The sequence below is a fragment of the Sarcophilus harrisii genome, chromosome X (assembly GCF_902635505.1).
Source record: "Sarcophilus harrisii chromosome X, mSarHar1.11, whole genome shotgun sequence".
NCBI lineage: Eukaryota > Metazoa > Chordata > Mammalia > Dasyuromorphia > Dasyuridae > Sarcophilus > Sarcophilus harrisii.
Genome location: NC_045432.1, coordinates 59,836,654 through 59,858,860, shown reverse-complemented (window position 1 = coordinate 59,858,860; position 22,207 = coordinate 59,836,654). Strand labels below are relative to the sequence as shown.

The 22,207-nt window shown below is 42.8% G+C and overlaps 1 protein-coding gene across 4 annotated transcripts in view; it reads left to right on the top strand.

Annotated features, from left to right (window-relative positions):
* HDX (highly divergent homeobox) overlaps nucleotides 1-22,207 on the top strand; it is a 103,705-nt gene that overhangs the window by 62,253 nt on the left and 19,245 nt on the right. For all 4 annotated transcript variants that reach the window (XM_031945007.1, XM_031945009.1, XM_031945006.1 and 1 more), the window contains 3 exons: nucleotides 1,089-1,235; nucleotides 8,257-8,464; nucleotides 16,392-16,471. In XM_031945007.1, the coding sequence (XP_031800867.1) occupies nucleotides 1,089-1,235; nucleotides 8,257-8,464; nucleotides 16,392-16,471 (435 nt within the window). The remainder of the gene's footprint in view (nucleotides 1-1,088; nucleotides 1,236-8,256; nucleotides 8,465-16,391; nucleotides 16,472-22,207) is intronic.

The following is a 22,207-nucleotide window of genomic DNA, read 5'->3' as shown; positions in this document are numbered from 1 at the left end:
GTCACCGGACAAACAATTACCGTCCCGCCTTGTCCGAGCTTTGGCATGGCCTCCCAGGCTAACGCTGGTCAGATTGTTTTCCTCCTTTACCCAGTTCCTTCTCTGTGAGATGGAGGGTGACAACATGAGCCTTGGAAAGGGAAGTGATTTTTTCCTAAAAATGAGCAAGTAATAAGTAGAAAGGCTGTGATTTGAACCCAGATCACAAGATCATCAGTGTAGAGCCGAAAGGGACCTCAGAAGCTTCTTCTAGTTCAGATCTCTCCTTTGAGGAAACTGAGACCCAGGCAGGGTAAATGCCTTGCTTGTGGTCACCCAGGTAGTATGGGGAAGGGTAGGAAGCAGTATTTCAAACCCAGATCCTTCTTTCTTCCTATTGTATCCCACTGTCTCTGTCTTGCTCCCCAATTTGCAAGGGGGCCTCGTAGATTGATTGAATGAAGGCAATTGACAAAGGCCATACTCCAAGTATGAGGTGTTTGTGTCATGCTTAGAAGGAGTGAGATGGAAAGGGTCTCTGCTGCCATATTAGAGCTCTTCTGGCAGGGCTGGATTTGTGGTCTCTTTCCTGTTGTCCTTAATGAGGGAGTTGAAAGGAAGCCCGTGGAAGGCAGATTGAGATGAGCTTGGTTTAAAAGGCCTTCCCTTAGAAAGGTTTGACTGATGCGACACCCCTGCCGCATCATGTTAAATGTTGCGGAAAATCCCCATCTCCAAAAATGACTTCCATTGTTACATCTCCGGGCAGTGGGGTGTCCTCAAAAGAACCGTGGCTGGGAAATCAGAAGCCTTCGGTTTGAGCCAGGTTCCTTACTAGCTGTGTGGCCAATCCCTTAACCTCTGTGGGACTTGGTGTCATCATCCATTAAAGAGGGGGGGCTGGAAGACAGGGCCAGATAAGGTCCTCTCCAGCTCTGAATCCTGTGAAGCTCAAAGCCCATCACCACATGTGCTCAGGAAGGCTAGCTGATCCCATTAAACATCAAAGAGATGCTCTGAGCTGGTCAGCCAGGCACATCTCATCCTGGGCAGCCGCTCGGTCCAATCCTTTCATTCCAGGCTTCTAATGAGAACATTCTGTTTTGCAGCTCCAGGACCGCACCCAGTTCAGCGACCGCGATTTAGCCACCCTCAAGAAATATTGGGACAATGGCATGACAAGTTTGGGCTCTGTTTGCAGAGAGAAAATTGAAGCAGTTGCTGCAGAATTAAATGTTGACTGTGAAATAGTCCGGGTAAGACTTGTGATCCTTCTCTGATGGAGGTGGAAGGGGAGTGTGGAAGGATGCCTTTTAAAGTTGCATGAGGCGACCTGAAATAGATGGCACATGGTAGGTAATGAAGAAACATGTTCCGAAGCACTCTCGGCTTGTTCCTGCTCTATGGAGATAAAAGCCTCCAGCTGAAGATTATATTGATCAGCCCCAAGGCCACATTTGACATTCCATTTGCAAGGAGTTTAGATAAAATTTCAGTGGTGACAATGATCCCAGAAGACCAAGAGGAAGTGCTAGTTGGAAGAAAGTGGCCCAAATGTAATGCTCTTCAGAGGAAGGTCTCTGAAGCATTTTCTTATAAACATTCAGGGAGAGAGTCAGGCGGAGAGAGAGAATGACCGTGAGGGCAAAGGTCACGGGGTTATCAGTTTTTGAGTTAGCAGGGACCTTGGAGACCACCTAGTCTAACACTGTCACTCTGTAGGTGAGGATACTGAGGCTCAAAGACAGAAAGCTGCAGCAGTGAGTCCTCTGACTTCCCAGTCTTGTCCTGCCTCATACTCTGAGATACTGGAAGGGGTGGAGAACAGAGCTGCCTGCAGAAGGTTCAGTTGTTTCTTTTCCTTGAATCCAGATGGGAATTAACAATAAGAGGGTTGATGGAAGCCAGGACAGCTCTAGAGCAAGAGGATTTATGATCAGGCTGGACTCTTGCTTTCGAAATGCTGCCAAAAGCCCATCTCAGCAAAGCAAGAGGGTGAGCGATAAAGCCAACCTCTGTCACCGAGCCGGGGCAAAGGGGCGCCAGAATTTGGAGCTATCGCTCCCAGAGCAATCTGGCCATTCGTCTGATCCCTTTTGCTTTTACTCTTGGACCCAGGCAGCATAGGGAAGGTGAAAGGGGACACGGCATCGTGCTATCTCATCTGTGAAAGTGGGTATCCCCAAGCCTTAGTGTAAATGGAACCTATTAAGACTTAAATAAACTTTATTTCTGTTTTTAATAAGCTATTAAAGTTGAAAACTGCACTAAGACTTTGGGGACACTCGGTGTATATAAGATAGATAGAATGGACAATAAGATAGAGAGGAGTTGACCAGCTGGTTTCAGTCACATACCGTGTGCAGAGTACCGTGCTGGGCACAGGAGTGAAGCCAAATTTAAGGAAGACAGAGTACCTGTTCCCATAACCTTTATGGCCTAATAGGAGAGTGATCGACACATAATGGCTGGCCTACACTATAGTATACCATAAATGCATTTGGGAATTGAAGAGCCAACTGCTACATGAGGTCTGAGGAGAAAAGGAAGACTTTTCTATAGATCACAGGATCAGAGATCAGAACCGGAAGGGACCTTACATAGACAGTTTAACTCCTCCATTTTGCAGATGTGTAAGATTGGGAGGCGGGTGGTGTTAGGAGAACAGACCTTTGTCCGGTCTGGTGAAGTGGAGGCCTTTGAGGGTCATAGTGGACCAAAAGATGTCATCTAATGCACCTGTCTGAGATGAGATTCCTTTTGTAGAACGTGATGTCACAACTGCCTAGGTACTATGGAAGGTTGTATCAGTCCCAGGAAGCACTCGAGGAGGGCTGCAAAAAAGGGAAAAGTCATGGCAATAGCTAAGTAGGGTAGGCCACACCCTCCTGAAAGCAGCTGATGGGGGCTAGTGTTAAGAAATCCTGTGCTGGAAAGAAATTTCCCCATTTGCACAAGCCGGCTAACTTAAAACTCCTCGGGAACCAAGGGAGCATCTGGACTAGCTTTGCCATTAGCAGAGGAAGAAACCGAGGTCCAGAGAGATAAAGTCACTTTCCCAAAGCATGCAGCCCCTCCCAGAGACAGGCTTGAAAGCTAGGCTACTTTGGTTTTCCATCCAGTGCTCTTTCTGAGTCCTCTCCCCTGGCTCCCTTGTCACACACTTCCCCCTAGGTGTAGACCTTTGAGGAAAGACTGAATGATTGATCAGTCAGCATTTATTAACCTCCTACTATGTGGCAGGCAAGATGCTTGATGCTGAGGATACAAATAAAAAGAATGAGGAACTTCTATTTTTCAATCTCCCCACCTCCCCTTCCTGGTTTCCTTTAAGTCTCAATTAAAATCCTACCTTCTACTGGAGGTCTTTGGATTCTAGAGGTAATAGGGGACCACTGAAGTTGATATGGGGGTAGGGGAAGTCAGTGTGACATGGTCAGATCTGTGCTGGAAGAAAATCATTTTGGCAGGTGTATAGAGAATGAACTGGAGTTGGGAGAGGGTTGAGGCAGAGAAGCCATCAGGAAACCATCGCAGTCCTCAAGGTTTAAACAAAAGAGGAGGCTGTATAAGTAGAGGGGAGTAGTTGGATATGTGGACCACTCATCAGGTATGTCATAGAGGGTCTGGGTGGAACTAGAGGCCCAGCCCACTGAGGTTCTTCCAACTACGTGCTATCACACCAGGAAGAGTGAGTGTTCATGGGCAAGGAAGGAACCAGGAAGCCAAGGAGTCCTGCTTTCCTCACCAGGGAGCGAGGCTTTGGCACTTGATTACTTTGAATTGGTTTGAAGGGTCTTCTCCTTCCCTTTTATTGGGCTGGCGGCAGAAAGTTGAGGCTGGCAATGCCCGTGATATAGCCCTTCCCTAGTTCACTCCCATCCCCTGCCCCTGGCTCAAGGTCACAACACATTGCTTTGTAGCTGAGCTGAGTGGATTATCTGCTATTTAAAATAGTAAAAACCAATTAACTCAGTGGGTCTACGCTGTACCTAGCCCAGTACTAAGGTACACATGATTCAGAAGGGAACAGAGTGTATAGTTACCGTTCCTGAGGAGCTTTTGATCAAGTTGAAGAGATAGGACAAAGCCTTTTGAAATGGGGAACCAGCTGTAGAAAGGACTGTATTCATAACATTTGGAGAGGTACAGACCATGAACACTTTAGGGAGAAATTATTGTGGGCAGGAAGGATCTCTGAAGGCCTCGTTGGGGAGTGGCTGAGAGCCGAGTGCACCTTGAGCTAAGAAATGTGTCTTTCTCAGTTCTTCTTCCATTGCAAAGCATTTCATACAAGGCAGATCATGGTTCTGGATTCTCCCACTCTGTGCCAGGTGGGCATGGGCTACACGATAGTTGTGCTGAAAAAAGCTCTCTGACGTTTCAACGTTTATGATGAGTTTCCGGTGGCATATGGCTTTCTGGAAAGCTCATGTGCTCTTAGGTCTAGTACGCAGGTAAGGAGGCATTAGTCTCCCTTTACTCTTCCCTGGTCAACCACATCTGGAGTATTGTACTCAGTTCTGGGCACTAATGCATAGCGATGAGTAGAAATGGCCAAGAGCCAAATGGAAGTAAGGAAAACCTTTCCAAAAATGAGAGTGATCCCAATATGAAATGGACACTCAAGGAGAGGTAGTGAGCCTGCCCTCTCTAGTGCTCTTCAGGCCAAAGCTGGGTGACTATCACTTCCTGTTCAGGTATACAGGTAGACTGAGTGGGCTTCTAAGGCCCTATCTTGCTCTGGGCGTCTCAGTTCTCCACGAAGGTGTCCCCTCCAATGAGGTGCTCGGTGCAGAGGCCAAGCAAGAGTTCACTCCACATTTGCTACCCTCTTCTCTCCCAGAAGGAAGAATCTAAGCATCCTCTGAGTTGAATGCTAGAAGCTTCCATCAGGTGAAGGAGCGTGCAGTGTAGGGCCCAGTGGACTACTGTAGGAGAACTAGAGGGCAAAGATGACCTGTTCTCTAGCATTAGATAACTTCATTCCTCCCAAAACACCCTTTAAGCTCTTTACTATCCCAAGCTCATAGTAGGCACTTATTCAGTTCTCCTTGATTGATTGATTTTAAGACGTCCATAGAAACATTGAGCTGAATTTTCCAATCACTTGTACCTCATTCTGGGGTCTTTGGCTTGTGATTGGTGGGAAGGAGGGAAGACTTGGTAGAGCTTAGTTCTTTTCTATTTTACCTCCTGATCTTTGTCTCTTAAAAAAACAAAAAAGACTAATTTCTTAGCTCAAGGTCTAATCAATTCTCAGCCACTCCCCAAAGGTCTCTCATGGCATATGTAGTTTAGTGGAGGAACTCTCCCACGTGGGTCAGGGTCACAGCGTATCGATATCCAAATCCGCCCTTGTGGGCCCAAGCACTTGAATGATGGGCATATGTTTGAATGTTGGCAAAACACTGTCAAAGTGATTTTTCTGAATTGAGATAAAACTTCTTGGAAAGCAGATTTGTTTTTCATCATTTTGCATGGTGTTTACTTTCAGAGTAACAGGATTTATTTGAAATCTCTTTAAAAAGAAGGGTGGCTTTTTGCTCATAATACAGCTTTACTTTGGCTTTAAGTTAGATACATTCCTGGAAAGTTATGCTCCAAGTGCACACAGCAACCTCTGTCATCTGGTCTTGGGGACTGGAAAGATGCTGAGAGATCATCTGGCCTAATCCTTGCCTGTTACAGATGAGGAAACCAAGGCCCAGGGACACATAGTGATTTGGTCAAACACATAGCTAGTTGGAGGCAGAGCCAGGACTAACTCTTGAGTTCCTGATTCCTAGGCCACAATCCTTTCTACCATTCTCAATATATGTTTCTCTCCAGGAAAAGAGCACCAAAGGTTGGGCCAGTCTACCCGGCATTTTCAAATGATAAAGGGAGAGGTGGGGGGCGTTGGGGCGGGGGGCAGTCCAGTGGGCTGCAACACAACTCACTAAGTTAATCAGTCTGCAAGATTTGTGCATAATATGGGATGGCAAGGGGTCTGGGAACCATCTTGTCTGAGAACACTCGAAGGAACTAGGAGTGTCTGACCTAAAAAAGGAAGATGTATTTGCCATCTTCAAATGCCTGAAGGACTCACATATAAAAGGGGTGGGCTTACTTTGTTTTGCTCCAGAAGGCAAAGCTAAGACTGAGGGATATGGGGAAGCCTGGCTCGGATCATTATAAGAAAAATTTTTGAAAAAACTGTTTAACAATGGAATGGGCTGCCTTGCAAAATCAGCAGTCTTCCATCACTGGAAGTATTTGAGCAAAGAAAAGAGGATGATCTTTTCAGTGTAGACATAGAAGAGCTTCTGACTTGGAGTGGTTGGTAGACTAAATGACCTTGAAGGTCCTTCCAACTCAATGATTGTGTGATCCTGTAATATCACACAATACAACTTGGATTCTGTCTATTCATAGAATCATATTTTCTCGGTGCTTTCTATTATAATTTGAAAGATATGTCTCCACGGAAGAAAACTTAGCTCCCACACACAATACAAATGACGCTGAAGCCCAATATTCATTCCAAGGGACAGTTTGCCTTTTGTCCACATGCAGCTGATGCATGTATAACCCCCAGAAAAATTGAGTTGGGCTTGTGGACCTCATCCCCCCTTGCCTTTCATTATCCCTTAGCTCTTTCCCATCCAGTATGACCCAAGCAAGTTTAGGAATCTCTTTGAGAGACCACATCTTCCCACTTCTGTCCCTACTATGTTTTTTCCTGAGTATACATGGGTCATATCATAAAAGAAAAGGACACTTTTTTTGTTATTGCTTGATAAACATCAATATTCAGTTAGGAAATATAGGAAGTGTGTGACAATTAAATGGGGTCGTGGTAAGAAGTTCCAGCTTCTAAGTTTTCTGAAGTGTAACAGTACTTTTTCACATAGACAATGTAATGGGGAATTTAAATGGAATTCTACTGTTTAAACGAGTATTTCTCCTAGGGGAGAAGTTAGCAAAGCCAGGAAAATTAATATACATAAATATTTTTCTTTCCTACGGGGTAATTTTCACTTGGGACTTCACAAAAACAATCCATGTGTTTCGGAGTGTATATTTAGTATTGAATACCGAATACACTTCCTGAATTTGAAGGGAAAATACTCAGGCAAAAATGAAAACAAATACGTCTTCCTAATCTTAGTCTTTGATTTTTCTCCTTATGTTAGATGAGTTTTGTTCCTAAAATTAGGTCCAAATAGATGAGGCATTGTTTTGAGAATGGGGAATAGTATGATGCAGTGGCAAGGACCCTGACTTGCTGGGGAGCCCAGAGACCAAACCTGTGAATGAACCATGACCTAAGACTGGCCACCTGTGCTCTCTCGAGCCTTTCTACATCTGTAAAATTGTAGATGATGGTCTTAGATGACCTTCAAGAATCTCTGAGCTCGGAGACACATTCAAGTTCTAACACTGGAGGTCATTTCCTCCACATTGATGGCTCTCCGGTACAGAAGAAAGCCTCGTTTATATGAACTGTTTTTTAACTGTATTCAAATCAGAGCAGAAATCACTGCATTCCATTGGTTAGTTTTCTGTACTAGCTCAGAGATATCTTTATGAGGGGAAAAAAGAAACAATATTTTGACTTGAGTTTTGTAGAATGACATTGACCAGAACAGTGAGGCCACAGATTCTAGCCACAAAAATGAGCATTGTGGAAATTATGGGAGGAACTTGACATGCAGATTAATTATCAATCCAATCAACCTGGCTTTGAAGCTACTTGAATACTGAGCTGATAGGGAAAGGACGAAAGTCACCAAGGCAGATTTTCACCTAGGAAAAGCAAGATTGGAAATGGGACATAAGCTTTAGTTATAGCTTACATGCGCAGTTCCTTTGGGAACCCAACCAATCTGTTTTTCTTTTGAAAGATGTGGCAGATTATTTTCTCTGGGAAAAAAAAAAAGTAATGAACTCCATGTTGCTTGGCATTGTGGGTATTTTAAATAAATATGATTTTGCATCTAAGCTGTTTTGAAGTGAGCACGTCGTCATATTGCTTATACTTCATTGACTTACAGAAAAACAACAACCAAAATCCTTCTCAGGATGGTTGTGAGGAAAGCTCTTTGTGAACTGCAAATAGTTATTTAAAGGCGAATAGAGCCAGTCGTTATTCAATATATTTTGCTTTTTTCTGTTTCTCATTTAAATCAAAAGCCCACTGTGTTTTACTCAGAGCCTTTCCTTTCTTTTCATGCTGCGAATTAATGAGCTTTCTATGTGTTCAAAAGTTTCTATTGTATCTCCCTTATAAAGACTTGGATTGGGAATCGAAGAAGAAAGTATCGTTTAATGGGAATTGAAGTTCCACCTCCCAGAGGTGGTCCTGCTGACTTCTCGGAGCAGCCGGAATCGGGCCCTTTGTCTGCACTAACATCAGGAGAGGAAGCTGGGCCTGAGGTAGTGGAGGATAACGACAGAAATGATGAAGTATCCATCTGTTTATCTGAAGGAAGCTCTCAAGGTACTCTGCTTGCTGCATCTCTTAATAAATAGCCTTGACAAAGGGCTACTTTTCAGTGGTTATTTGACTTGGTTTTCAGCCTTTACACTTAAGGTCCACATATTTTGTTAAGCATTTAAACAGAAATTGATTTTTTAAAATGTCTCTTCTTAACATCCTTCTACATCAGGCTACAAGAAGGAATATATTTTCACCTAAACTTAGCCCAAATTTGGAATTTCTGCTTCTTGCCACAGGTTTTATACCAGTACTGAGAAAATATTTTTTTTGATTCTTTTTGGAAATGTGATCAAGTATATGGCATCAAGACCCCACCATCCTGAAAACTAATAATGGTATCATGGAAAGAGCCCTGTTCTGGGTCCCTAATCTTACGATCAGCAGGACCGTTAAATCAAGAATCAGATATTTTAAATGTCACTGGAATATTTGTTTAGGAACACTGTGCTTCATTTGACTTCAAACAGGGAAAAAAAAGAATTCTCTTCTGATAATCTTTCAGAACCCCAGAAAATGTGCAGAATGTACCAAAAGATCTCATACAATGTTAAGCTATTAAAAATTAATATTATTACATTGAAAATTTTGAGACACCCTGTATTTTCTCCCACACATAGATGAACTCCTTGCTTTCTTCTATCTAGTACTGCCCACAAACTATCGGTACCCACCGGTCTCTCTTTTGAAGTTTGAGTTATCTGACCTTCTCACCATCTCTTGATCTTTGTTGCTGTCACGCACCTAGTTACAATTCAACATTCTGCTTGATTTTCGCATCCGGATCATGTTCTTGCTGGCCATCCCCCTCAGAGATTCAACTAGTCACATTCATGGCCCCTCCAACATCCCTTCTTTATCCTTCCTCAAACTCAATTTCTGTGACCTCTTTGTTCACTTAGACTTCCAGCACCCAATAGGATAGCCTAACCCTAACCCTTCACTATCCCTTGAAATTACATCACCATCAAGGCATCATAGAATAGTAGATAGAATGGACTTAGAGTCAGGAAGTCTCCAGTTCAAATCCTGTATTGACACTTACTAGCCAGGTCATCCTGGCGAGTCCTTTAACTTCTTTTTGTCTCAGTTTATTCATCTATAAAATGGAGAGATTAGACTTGATGGCCTCTGAGTTCTCTTCCAGCTCCTGAGTTTTGAGATTCCAGATCCTGATCACAATCTCCTCTCCTTCAACATTTCCCACTTTTTTACTCCTTCCATGCTTGTTTCTTGCCCATGTGGAGACTTTTGGCCTTTTGATTCTTCCCCGCTCTCCCTATCAAACCAAGTCTGCCCTACTTTCCTTTCTAATCAGTCTTGGCCTTATGATCAGCCACTTCAGCATGTTCCCTCCTCTAACTCTAAATTCCTTGTCCCCTGGACTTTTGAATATGTGGGCCCTGTTAACTCTCAGCTCTGGGATTCTGCCATCAGCCTCCTCTGCTCCTATTCCCTGAGGTGCCAAAGGCTGCTGGAAAAAAATACCGAGATCTCTGGCATTGGGTTCGATACAGATTTCTGTTCCCTAGACCTTCCCTGCTGTGCAGAAATACCTTACTGGACTCCCAAGGATGGTTTGAGAGCCCTTGGCAATATTGTAGCCTCATGGGAACTGTAGCAGACCTTTTCCTCTTTCTGCTAAGCCCCTCTCCCCATCAGCAGATAATCTTGCTGATACTTTTCTACTGACACTATTTAGACTGTTACACAGGAACTTACTTAGTTGCACCCATCTAATCCTCCCAGTGGCTTCTCCCATCCTTTCCTCCTCTGTTAGCTCAGAGGCAGAGATGGCCTTCTGCTCCCCAAAAGGACCCCCACTACTAAAACCCTAAGCCTCAGCCTAGTCCTTTCCTTCTCTTTGGGGAACATGCTGCAGCATTCAGCCTCCCTTCATCTGCAGTTTTCAGATGCTCTCCTCCCCCATGGGTCTTTTCCCCCTTCATCTAGAAACACATTTTGTTCTCTATGCTCTAAACAATGACAGCAACAAGCAACTAGCTTTGCTCCTGTCCCCTCCCTTCCCCCATCAAGCTACTATCCCATCTCTTTCCTTCTTTCATTGCCAAACTCCCAATGAGAACAATCCAAACGCTCCCATCCCTTTCACCCCCACAACCTACTAAACCAAGAGTTTCTGACCCTTCTAACTATAACAAAACCGTTCTCCACAAGGTCATCGCCAGATGCAATATGTGACTGTTTGGCCTTTGGGTTGGGGGGAGGGGAGCGAGGTTGACCATATCTGCTGTTTCAATACTAAAGACAGATGAAAGAACTGAATAGAGAAACTGAGGCACAGAGTGACAGTGGCTGACCAAGAAACTGAATTCATATCACTTGCCATCTCATTTGCAGTCCACGTCTTGCTCCATGAGATAATCTTTGGAACCAAAATGTGGCTTGGGAAATCTTGGGCATTTTCCTTCTGTTTAGGGTAATTCATAAAGGAACATCCAGTAGCATCAGGGGGAGTGCTTGGAAGCCAGTAGGCGTTAGTCTTTGGACTCAGGAGGATGGGAAACAAGGTTTGACAGCTCTATATTATAGGGAAGAAAAAAAACAAAGAAATAACAGGGACCAGAGAGAGACTGGGAAAACCAAGAAAGGTAGCTTGTCATTCTCTCTGCTCCCCACCCCTCTCCAGATCCCAGAAGAAAAATCTGAACTGGAAAAAAGTGAAAGTTAGTTTTAAAGTTGCCAGTGGACCACGGCTTCTCCACTGGCATCCTTTATCACTGAATAGTGTGTTCTCTTAGACAGCTGGCATGGTAATCAAGACCTAATGAGAGAAAGGGGAGAGAGGATTTAATGCCCGCTGCAGAGAACACTTGATGAAAAGTGAGATTGCCTCCAATTCCTCTCAGTGGCTTATTTTTCACAGCTGCATGGAAACCTTTTTATTCTCCTCAGAAATTGCAACAGAAAAGCATAAAAGCATTTCCCAGGCTGAAAGGAGCCTTGTGTAGAGAGCTGACCCCCGGTTCCAGCCTATTCTCTTGCTCATTTTGTTCAGAGAGAATGCTAATCTGATTGGTTTGAATGTCGCGATTAAGTGCGATTGTGTCATCTGGCCTGGCCTAATATTATCTAACCTCAAAAGAAACGGAGCTCTCCCAGGCTAACCAGGTCCCATTCTCAGGGCCTGAACATTACAATAAGCAAATAACATTAGCCGACATTTATCTCATGTTTTTAGGCTTCCAAAGTGCTGGCCACACTCTATCTCACTGGACCCTCCCCCTGCCCCCATTAACTATTTATTATTAGCTGAATTTTCCAGATGAGGAAACAGACTTAAACAGAGATAAAGTGACAGTGGTCACCTAGCTAATAATTATTGGAGGGGGGAGATTCAAAAATCAGCTCTCTCCCAGCACTTTCCATCATACCATACTGCCTCTTGAGGTTCATTACCAAATCTTTCTTGGGAGGTTTCCTCTAGCTAGCAACTTTACAATCCGATTCACTTCCCCTGCCAAGTGCCAAAAACTATACAACTGAGAGGAATCCAGAGTTGTAGCCACTGGACCAAGTGGATGCCATTGAAACATTAGAGGGGAGCTCACTCACCAAAATGCACATCAGAGCAAAAAACAAGTTCCTTTTGAATCTCCCCAGAGGGCATTGTGATAGCCTAGGATTCCAGGAAAGCCTGATCAGTAGGAATCCCAAGGTAGAGATAAAAGGACAAAATGAAAACTTAGCCCAAGTCAGTTCTTTGGTTCATGGCCAAGGTGGGGGCATGGGGGTGGTTGGGGAAAGCTAGGAGGGATCTTTGGAGATCACCTAAGGCTTGAGAAAGGAAGTGATAAAAAAAATCCATTTTTTTAGGGGACGGACCCTCAGTCTCCTGATTTCTGGCTCAGGAAGGAAAATTGGAAGGAAATGAGAATTTATTAAAAAAAAAAAACCCAACTCCAAAACCAAAACTCTACTATGGTGCCAGGCACTGTGCTAAGCTCTTCATAAATATCTCACTTAATTTCCATAACCACCTTGGGAAACAGGTGCGATTTTCATCCCCATTTGATAGTCAAGGAAACCGAGGCAATCAAGTTAGCAAGTATCTGAGGCTAGAATTGAACTGAGGCTTTCCTGACTACAGACTCAAGACTCTCTCTCCCCTGTGTCTCTTTGGTGCCCCAAAGCTGCGGGACCAGGGCCAACCCAACAAGGGTTGTTTCACTGCAGCAGACGACAGCCACGGCCTGTGATTGCTCCAGCTACACTTTTCTGTTCTCTCAGGGATTTAAAAATATATGGGCTTATGCCTTTTAAGGTTTGTCTGTTTGTTATTAACGAATCTAAGCATCGAGGGGCTAGATATTGTCTTTAGAGAAAAAAATTCTCCGTTTTCACTTTAACATCACCAAAGACAATGAACTTTTCCTCTTTAACTTCACCTCTGGGCTAGAGGTGCTGCATCAGCAGTGCTTACTCAGAAAAGCTATTTTGATCTCCTTGGAAGAAAAAGATTCGATGCACGTAATTAGTCTCTCTGTGCCCCAGTTTTCCCATCTCTACAATGGGGATAACATTTCATCAAATAATTGCTTCTGGTAATACCCCCAAATAACTAGCAGCTAAAGTTCTAGGTAAATAATTAATAAGATTTGGTTCCACTTCTTGCCCTGAAGGAATAATTAGTGAATGTCCTTGGGTCTTCAAACTGTGATTTCTCTAATTACCCACCTGGTCTTCGCTATCACGATTCTTCTCTTCAGGGATCTGCCTCATATATTAACACACCTCATACTCCAAAAGTCTTGAAAATCAGAAGAGATGGTGCAGTCTTTTGCTCTTCCCGTTCCCAAGCCAGCAAACCCAGCTAGTTTCTGATCTATGTAGGTGTCCTTCAGGCAGGTTCATTGATGAATTTCTATAAAGTGAATCCTAATGTTCTCTTGACTTCTCTTTGAAAAGAGGAGATGTGTTCTTCTGGGGCCAAGAGATGATCTCTATATCTAGTAAAAATCATGCCCAAAACTGAAGGAGAAAAAGACCTTTTGAGAATCATCTGTTCTTTAAAAAGTATAACCTTCTGTTAAAACATTAATGATTCTTTCCATAACTTCAGCTCCTTATCTCCCTGCTAGGGAATACTGTACTTTCCTCATCTCATCCCTTCTCTTTTCTCATTTTGTCATCTCCCCTTCTTCCTTCTCTCTCCCATCCGCAGAAATGTGGAGAGAAGGCAAAGTGAGAAGTGACAGGCAATTCACTGGGGTTGCTCTGTTTGCCCCCTCCAACCTCAGACCCTGGCTCAGCTAACAACACAAGTTCATGCAACTTAGCCCCAAAAGGGGGCCTTAGAGATTATCCAGTCTCACGCTTTCAGTTTACAGATGAGGAATCTGAGGCTCACGTTAAATGACTTTCTCCAGATGACCCAGGTAAGGACCGAATTGCAGATCTAGGATTCTAATCTGAGTTTTTGGCCTCTACACCAAGATCTCTCTACTACACCGTGCTGTCAGTTGGTCAAGCCCCTTAGTCTTGTTTCAAGAGACAAGCTTCAAAAACTTTTGGTTTATGAAGAGAAAATGAGTATGGTTGTCAAGAAAGCTTTCAAAGCCTTCCAACCACCATCCTAAGTAAAGTTTTTGGAAGACTAGGCCAGTTAGCCCCTCTAACATTAAATTTCATTGGGATGCCCCTTTTGAGCTCTGTTATGCTCATGAAAGAATTCTCCAGCCAGTTCCCTAGTTGGAACGTACTGCCTTTGTGTAGCAGGCTCTCTGGAATTTGACTAACCCATAGCTGAGTATTTGTTTATTTTCCATTTCATAAAGTCTCTTCTTTTCTAAAGATCAAGACATGAAAAATGTGCTTTTGTGACATCCCTTTTCTTCATCTACCCCTTTAATCTTGAAATCTTCCAGTAGCTTTTATGTACCACTTTCAGGATGTGAAGGCTCGGGCAGGGAAAGTTTTTATGGAAGGCTTGTTGATGCCCAAAGTTAGGAGAAAGTGAGAGCAGAAATCTTTCACAGAGTTCCAGAAATAATACACATGAAGTCACTGATGAGGAGGGGCCACAGCTAAGCTCATGACACCTTGCTCACCTTTACTCCATATCAGTTTGCTGATTTATAAGAATGCTTTGAAATGTCAAAATCATTAACAAGATAAATTTCTTCTTCCATGAAAATTGTCTTACTTTTACTCATGTGTTGGCTTGATTTAAAAAAATCTGTTAAGAACTCTCTCAATACATTGTACTTCTATTCACTAAGCCTTGGAATTAGTCTGTCACTTGTCTTCCCATTACTGGGGGGAATCATGGACTTGGAAAAAAACCATGAGAGAGCTGACACATATTTTGCTATTGATTAATAAGGCTAATATAATATCTAACTCTGAAGAAATTGAACTACCTTTCTCCTTGTCCAGGTAATACTTAGGAGTTCAACTCAAGGCTTTTATTTAAAAAAAAATAGTTCTCAAAGTATGATCTTCAGCAGGTCTGCAAGATCAAAACTTATTTGCATGATAATAATCTCGCTGTTTCAATTTCTGATAGGGTAAATGTCAGTAGAGATAACCTACATGAACAAAAGTTCTTGGCTGAGGGGTCCTCAACAATTTTTAAGAGTGTTGGGTCAGTAAGATTGAGAACTACTGTTCTAAGGCCTTGCCATGGAAATGATTGGGGGTTCATGAAGATTATATGAGTGGAGCACTAGCTCTTTCCAGTCTGTATGGCAAGGACATGGATGGTTCATGTGTTGTCGGAGCTCTGCAGAACATGGAAGGGTTTCTCAACAGAAGTTTGATTAAGAGGTGAGACTTTTTTTCAGCTGCGATGATTCACAGAGATCCTTTGCTCAGCTGTGGAAGAGCTTTGAGCCACACCTATACAGGAGAGCCTACATTGATGACATTTGGGTTTCTTGAAGTCTTGGTACAAGTATGTATGGAGAGAGGGCTATGCCACATGTTGGGGGAAAGTCAGGGCTTCCTCAGTGAAGCAACTCCATCCGATGGAGAAATCCACCTTAGTTTTCAAATTAGAATCTCTCCCTGCCAAGGATTTTTCCTTCTTCAGCTTCACCTTTGGGTGGAGATGCCTGATCAGCAACCCTTATTGGGAATGGGCTCTTTTAACCTACTTGGAAGAAGAGTCAATGTAATTAGGCTTTCTTGGTCCGAGTTTGCCCACTTGTACAGTGGAGACAACATTTCATCCAAAAGTTGCTTTGTTTAATTCTCCTTCGAGAAAGATTGGGGTATTTTGGATAGGGCGTCATCCTTTGAGATTGAAAGGCTTGAGTTTAAGGCCTATCTCTAACCTATTCTAATTGTGTGATCCTGAATAAGTCACTTGGCTTCCCCCCCCCCACCCCAAGTAACTCCATGATTGTAATTTACAGATAAGTTGCTGAGCTATATTGGTGGAGTGATTTTCTACTCTCAGCGTTCTCCGTCCTGATAGAATCCCACTTTTGGCTCTTTTTGAAAATAGAAAATTCCCCTAAACAGCTAAGACTATCCAAATGCTAGATAAATAATTCCCGAGATTTAATTCTACCTCCTCACTTTAAAGAAACAATTGGCAAATGTCTGTTGGAGAACAAATGGCCTGTAGAAGGATAGCTCTACCTGATGAAACCAAAGGCCTTGAAAATGTTGACTAGATCTCCAGGTCATGATGTTCTAGAAACACTGCAATTTTGTGGGTTTTTTTTTTTTTTTTTTTTTTTTTTTTTTTTTTTTGGTACAGGGAAAAATAGAGGCCCAGGCAGTATCTGTATAACTTGCCTGTGAGTCAGCACTCCTCCCTGACTTGGGTCCTATATCTTGCTCAGTGGCCCTGTCTCTCAAAATGCCTTTCTAAGGATACAGGTGATAAATGTCACCTTGAAGGAGTATTGTGAATGCAACTTTGAGCATATAACCAGTGGTGGCTTTTTCATTTCCATAGAAGAACCCAGTGAAGCAGTTCCAAGTGAAGCGAGAGGGCACAAGGAAGAAGACCCCAGTGCAGTGTCCACAGACAACGTGGTATGTATACTTTGAAATACCCTTGGAACCAAGTGGCAGGCTTATAAAATGACAGACATTTCCAGTGAGTGACAATGTCAGCATTGTTAGAAAGGGAAGTTTTTTTATGTTGTCATTTCTGTTCCGGAAATTATTCTTTTCAGGGAGTCACAAATGTAAATAGCTAATGAATGCTCAGTATTCATACAGCATTTTACACCTAAGAAATCGTTTTTCTTCAGCCCCCTTGGAAAGCAGCAGAATTCTCCTCTTTGGACAGATGGTAGGATGAAAACGGAATTAAGCACCAGAACATGAAGGAAGCCATTGTTAGTGCTCGAACTCGTATTCAGGCCTTCCTGGCTTGGGGCTCTACACCTCTGCCTCTTTGAATCATATCAGTTCTTAGGGTAGCTCCAGTGTTTGGTGTATTTGGAAATTTTTCGTCTTTCTAGGGGAAGTGGGACCCCTTTAACAACCTAGTAAAGTTTGAAATGATGAAAAAAAGAAAGCATTAGAGGCAGATGAACAAGGAGTCTGTGTACATATAAGTACATATGAATCCAACCAGCTTTTGAAAATATAAATAAGAGTCTTTGTTGTTGGGGAAAAGGGAGTGAGAAGGAAAAACAGCTCCAGAGCTGTGATTTCATTGGGATGGAGAATGAAGCTCTTCGATTCATCCACACAACTTAAAGCCTGAGAGGGGCACTAAGCGTTGAAGTGGTTTGCCGGGTATGGCAGAGGAAAAACTTTAGTTTTTTCATTGAGAGCTCCAAGACCAACCCTCTTTCCACTGTCATACCATACCTTAAACTGAGAATAAAAAGGATTCCTTTACATTAATGCTTTATAGCTACAAAGCACAATGCATGCGTCATCTAATTCAATTGAAACAATGACCCTATCAAGTTGTTTAAAAATTAGTGAAGAGTATTATGTGAAGAAAGCAAGGCTCCAGAAAGTTATTTGTTGGAGTTTGCCACTCAATAAATGACAGGCTCACAGGACATAGTTTGCCCAAACCCTGTCTTAGGCAAGAGTATTGACGTTGTTTTAATGATACCCATTTCCTTCTAGACGCTATCGAGACATTTGGCACTTAGCACAATGCCCAGCACCTTACTAAATGGTGATTGATCGATTCAGATCCCAGGACCGACTTTAAACTTAAGGCATATTAAAAAAAGAGCCCTGGGCATTCGCTTTGGTTCCATTAAGTCAGCATCTGGTACTTATGCTCAACCTTTAAAAATATGGCTCCTGAGGCTGATTTTCTAATGTGCGTGGCATTGCTCCCTAGACTCACCCTGGCCCCCATTTGTGGATTTTTGCCATTAGAATGTTACAATGGGTAATAATAATATGTTGCTCATTTCCACAACTCGAGGCTAAAATGGACTGGGTTCAATCTTGGTGACCTCTATTTAATAAAAACTCATGTATTCCCCCAGTTTCCCTTGGGGATGTCAGAATTTGTCTCTTGTCTTGCTCTTTGTAAAAAAGAAAAATGGACTTGAGAACCTCAAGTGCTCAGGCTAGCAGAACATCATACTTAGAACACATTTGATTTAACCTAAGAGAAAATGTAAAAAACTCAAACTTTAGTCCATAAACAGTCAAGTCTGCTTCTTTTACCTTGCTAGTTGACCTCCACTTTACCAAGAGACCTAAGGAGTCCTCCTGGTTTACGGTGTTATCCTGGATAGGACAGTCACTCTCCCACACATAAACATATAGATACACATACACTTGAAATCACTCAAGTCAAGCGATTCCTCTTGCATCCCGCTTACTTCTCTTCCCTCTCTCTCCCTCCCCCCCATTTCAGAATTTTCAATCCCCATAAATTACATCAGTCACATTGTCTTATAGCCCCAATGGACTCTGTGTTATTTCAAACAACTCATGCAATCTCCCAAATGCTTTTCCCAGTATCTTTTGTTGTTGTTCACTCTTACCCAACCAACTCTTCATAAGCGCATTTGGGGTTTTCTTGGCAAAGATACTGGAGGGGTCTGCCATTTCCTCCTCTGGCTCACTTTGTGGATGAGGAAACTGAGGCAGATAGGGTGAAGTGACTCGCCTAAGATCATACAGCTAGAAAGTATCTGAGGTTCTATTTGAACTCGTGAAGAGGAGTCTTCGTAATTCCGAACCCAGTGTTCCAAGCACCGTATCACCTAACTACCACTATCCAGATTACATAGGGTATTATCCTCTCCAAGTTTCTGCTTTTAAATCACAAAGGGGCTCCACACTGAGCTGTTAATACTTAATAAGACCTATGGGTGAAGAAATTGTTTCAGTTGTTTTCTTCATTGCTGGAGAACCCTTCTTCACCCTCATTTTGTTAGTAGTAACAGCGCGCATTTACATAGTATCTAATTTACTTAGATTTTAGCAGAGCATTTAGCAAGGTATCTGATGTTACTGTTATGGAAAAAATGGAGAGATGAACTAGACAGTGTTATAATTCAATGCATTTGGAATGGCTAGACTCAGAATAGTCATTGATGGGTCATTGTCAGTTTGGCAGGTATAAAACTGGTTTAATCTTTTTTTTTTCTCAATACATATCACATTTGCAGAGGCCACAAAGCTAGAGGGCAAGGGGAGGAGGAGTCAACACACTGGAGGACAAGGTCAAGATCAGGAGCAAAATATCATATGAACTTCAGTATAAGTACACGTTAAGTCTTACGCTTGGGTCCAGTAAACTGGTCTCCCTAGGGAAGACATGGTTAAATGATTTGTTTAGAATATGTTTGTTAGAAAAAGATCTGGGGTTTTGAGGGGACTGCAGACTTGACAGAAGTCAGCAGTGTATGGTGTGGCAACCCAAAAGCTCACGAGACTTGGGCCTACACTGCTAAGAGCTAAGCTTACAGGAAGAAAGACACCACTTTGCTAGTATCGTGTTCACATCTGGGTGTCCCAGTTTAAGAAGGAGTTGGCTTAGAGGGCTTCAAGAAGATGCAGCCAGGATGGCAGAAGGCCTCAAGCCTAGGGCAGACCTATAAAAAGTGATTGAAAGGACTTGGATCTTTTCATCTGGGGAAAAAAAAAAGAAGACTAGGAAAATTATAGCTCTCTTCAGTATTTGAAAGGTAGCTGTCACATGAGAGAGATTACATTTGTTCTGTTTGGCTCCTAAAGCAGAACTGGAGAGAACTTTGGATGTTACAAAGCAGTAAATTCCAGCTTGCTATCAAGAGAACTTCGGTCAACAAGAGCTGTCTAAAAGTGGGTGTTGCTGCCTTGGGAAGAGGTAGTGGTCTCAAGGTGGTGGATGCAGTGGAGAGCACACTAGGTCCATAGTCAGAAGCCTGGAGTTTAAGTATGCCTCAGATACTTACTAGCTCATTTGGCCCTGGTCAAGTCACTGCCTCAGTTTAAAATGGGGGTAACAATTGCATCTCCCTCTCAGGGTTGTTGTGAGGACCAAATAAGAGAATATTTGTAAAATGCTTCGCAAACCATAAAATGTAGTACAGATGCTGTCTCTGGTGTCCTTCCTGATACATCTTCTAGCAGTGAGTGGTGAAGGGGGGGGCGGACAAGGCTGCCAAATGACCTCATGACTGTGTGGCCTAAGTCAGTGCTTCTCAAAGTGTGGTCTCTGAAACCCCTGGAGAGGATCTACTAATTCCAAATTCGCTTTTGTTTCTAATAGGGTAAGTATCTCTAAATGTAACCCACATGAGCAAAAACTTTTGGACAGATCCTCAATTGTATTTAATAGTCCAAAGATGCTGAGAACAAAAGTTTGAGAACTGCCGGTCTAAGTGCTGTTTCAAGCATGGGCCCATCCCATTTCACAAATCCTAGGAGTCATGAAAGCACTTTCTCATCCTAGCTCAGGAGTGAGATTGTAGTATCAGTGAAGGTCACTGTATTAGTCAAAGTGATCCAAATCGGAGTTCTGACTGTCAATACTAGCTGGGCCTCCTTGGACATGTCATTCAGTTTCTTTTAGGGAAGCAGTATGGGATGAATGGGACAATAAAAAGCTAATTGGCTTTGGAACCAGTGAGCTTCAGTTCAAGTCCTTCCTCTGCCGCTTCCTGGGTGTGTGACATTGGAAAAGTCACCTGATTTCTTCAGCCTTCAGTTTCTTCATCTTTGAAATGAAGGTGTTGGGGCCAGATGAGGTCTGAGGTTCTTTCCGGGTCTAAATCCCTCATCTTTGAGGTTCCGTTTTCTCCCCCAGAAAATGAGAACAAGAAATTCTTGCACTGTTAACCTTACAAGATTATGAGGATTGACCAAGAAAGCACATTAGAGCATTTTGCAAAGTGAAAAGAGGTATGCAAAGGACAGCCTCGTCAACATCTTCATTATCACTTCCACACTCACAACATCCAAAGCTCTAGAAGAGGCGGAGCATTGCAGATTGGACTTCACTGGTGTCCATGCTGGCGAGGGCTAGCACTAGCTCTTTTCCTCTAGAATATTGCATCCCCCCAATCCCTAATGGAGCAACAAATGGGAAGATGATTTTGCTTTATTCTAGGAAAAGTTGTATTTTTTTTCCTCAAGTAGGGAGTAATGATTTTCCCCTGTTATGAATTGTGTTAATAACATTTGAAATTCCACAGGGTCATCTCCCCCCAGCATAAAAAACAGAGCCGGGCTGTAGATTTCCATTCCATTGTAAGATGCCAGTTGGAGGCTGGACAGATATAAAACTCTTCCCCCTTAAAGAAATGCTTGTTTTGTAGCCTGCCTCTCTCTGCACTGTGTCTCCTCTGCAGCAGACATTTGAAGATAATGAATGAAGTCATGGCATAGGATGACTCACAGTCACTTAGGCACCTAATTTTTCAAGAACAATTGATTTTCAAAGACCAAACTCCAAACTTTCAAAGGTTGCTCGCCTCTGCCTGTACCCTTTTAGTGCCCCCAATTATTTATGGATGACAAATTACACAGGCTTCGAATGTCTATTTGTGGGCTGAAATCTCTAGGGTGGCCCATGCCCACTCCCTATAGGTTAGGCAACAGTAAAATTTCCAAATTGCTTTTCCCAGAGCCCGATCCAGACCAAAAAAAAAAAAAAAAAAAAAAAAAAAAGACCAGATCCAAAGTCTGATGCGAGCCTTCATGATTAAGCCCCAAGTTTATTGTGATTATAACAGAAAACAAAACATTAGATTCATCTCTAGGCAGCAGTAGAAAGCAATTTCACTGCAGCCATCCTATTGACTCAGAAGCCTTCAGGTCACAAACCCCATAATGGTATTGTATCCTCATAGGCAATATATCAAATATGATCTTTTGAACTTTGCCTATGACTTTTAATCACCATATATATTGCTGGGTGGGCAGCCTCATCTCAGCTTCTGTCTATGACATATTGCTGTTAATGTACTCTTTTCTTAAAGGCTGCCTAGTGCCCAGCTCTGGCTTTGCATTAATTTGGTCCTCTGTTTCGAGAGTCAAGAGAATTGGAGACTATTGGGTTTTTTGATTCTTGTGTTTTTCCTGTGCTCAAGGGAGAGAGATCTGACTCTGAATCTCTAGAGGACTCCTTGGCTTGGTTTAACCCGAACCCAGACGTTTCAGTTCTTAGCAAACTTGCCTCTCCGGTTAGATTGTTTTCTGTCAGCAGTCTGGGTCTCTGGCAAGAAGGAGATTCGATCATTCGACAGATATTTATCGAGTGCATTACTCTGCGTGCAGTGCTATGGTTCAAATACCTTAATGCCAGAGCGTGGTATTTTCTAGTTTTTATTCCTCTCTTTGTTTAGTGGT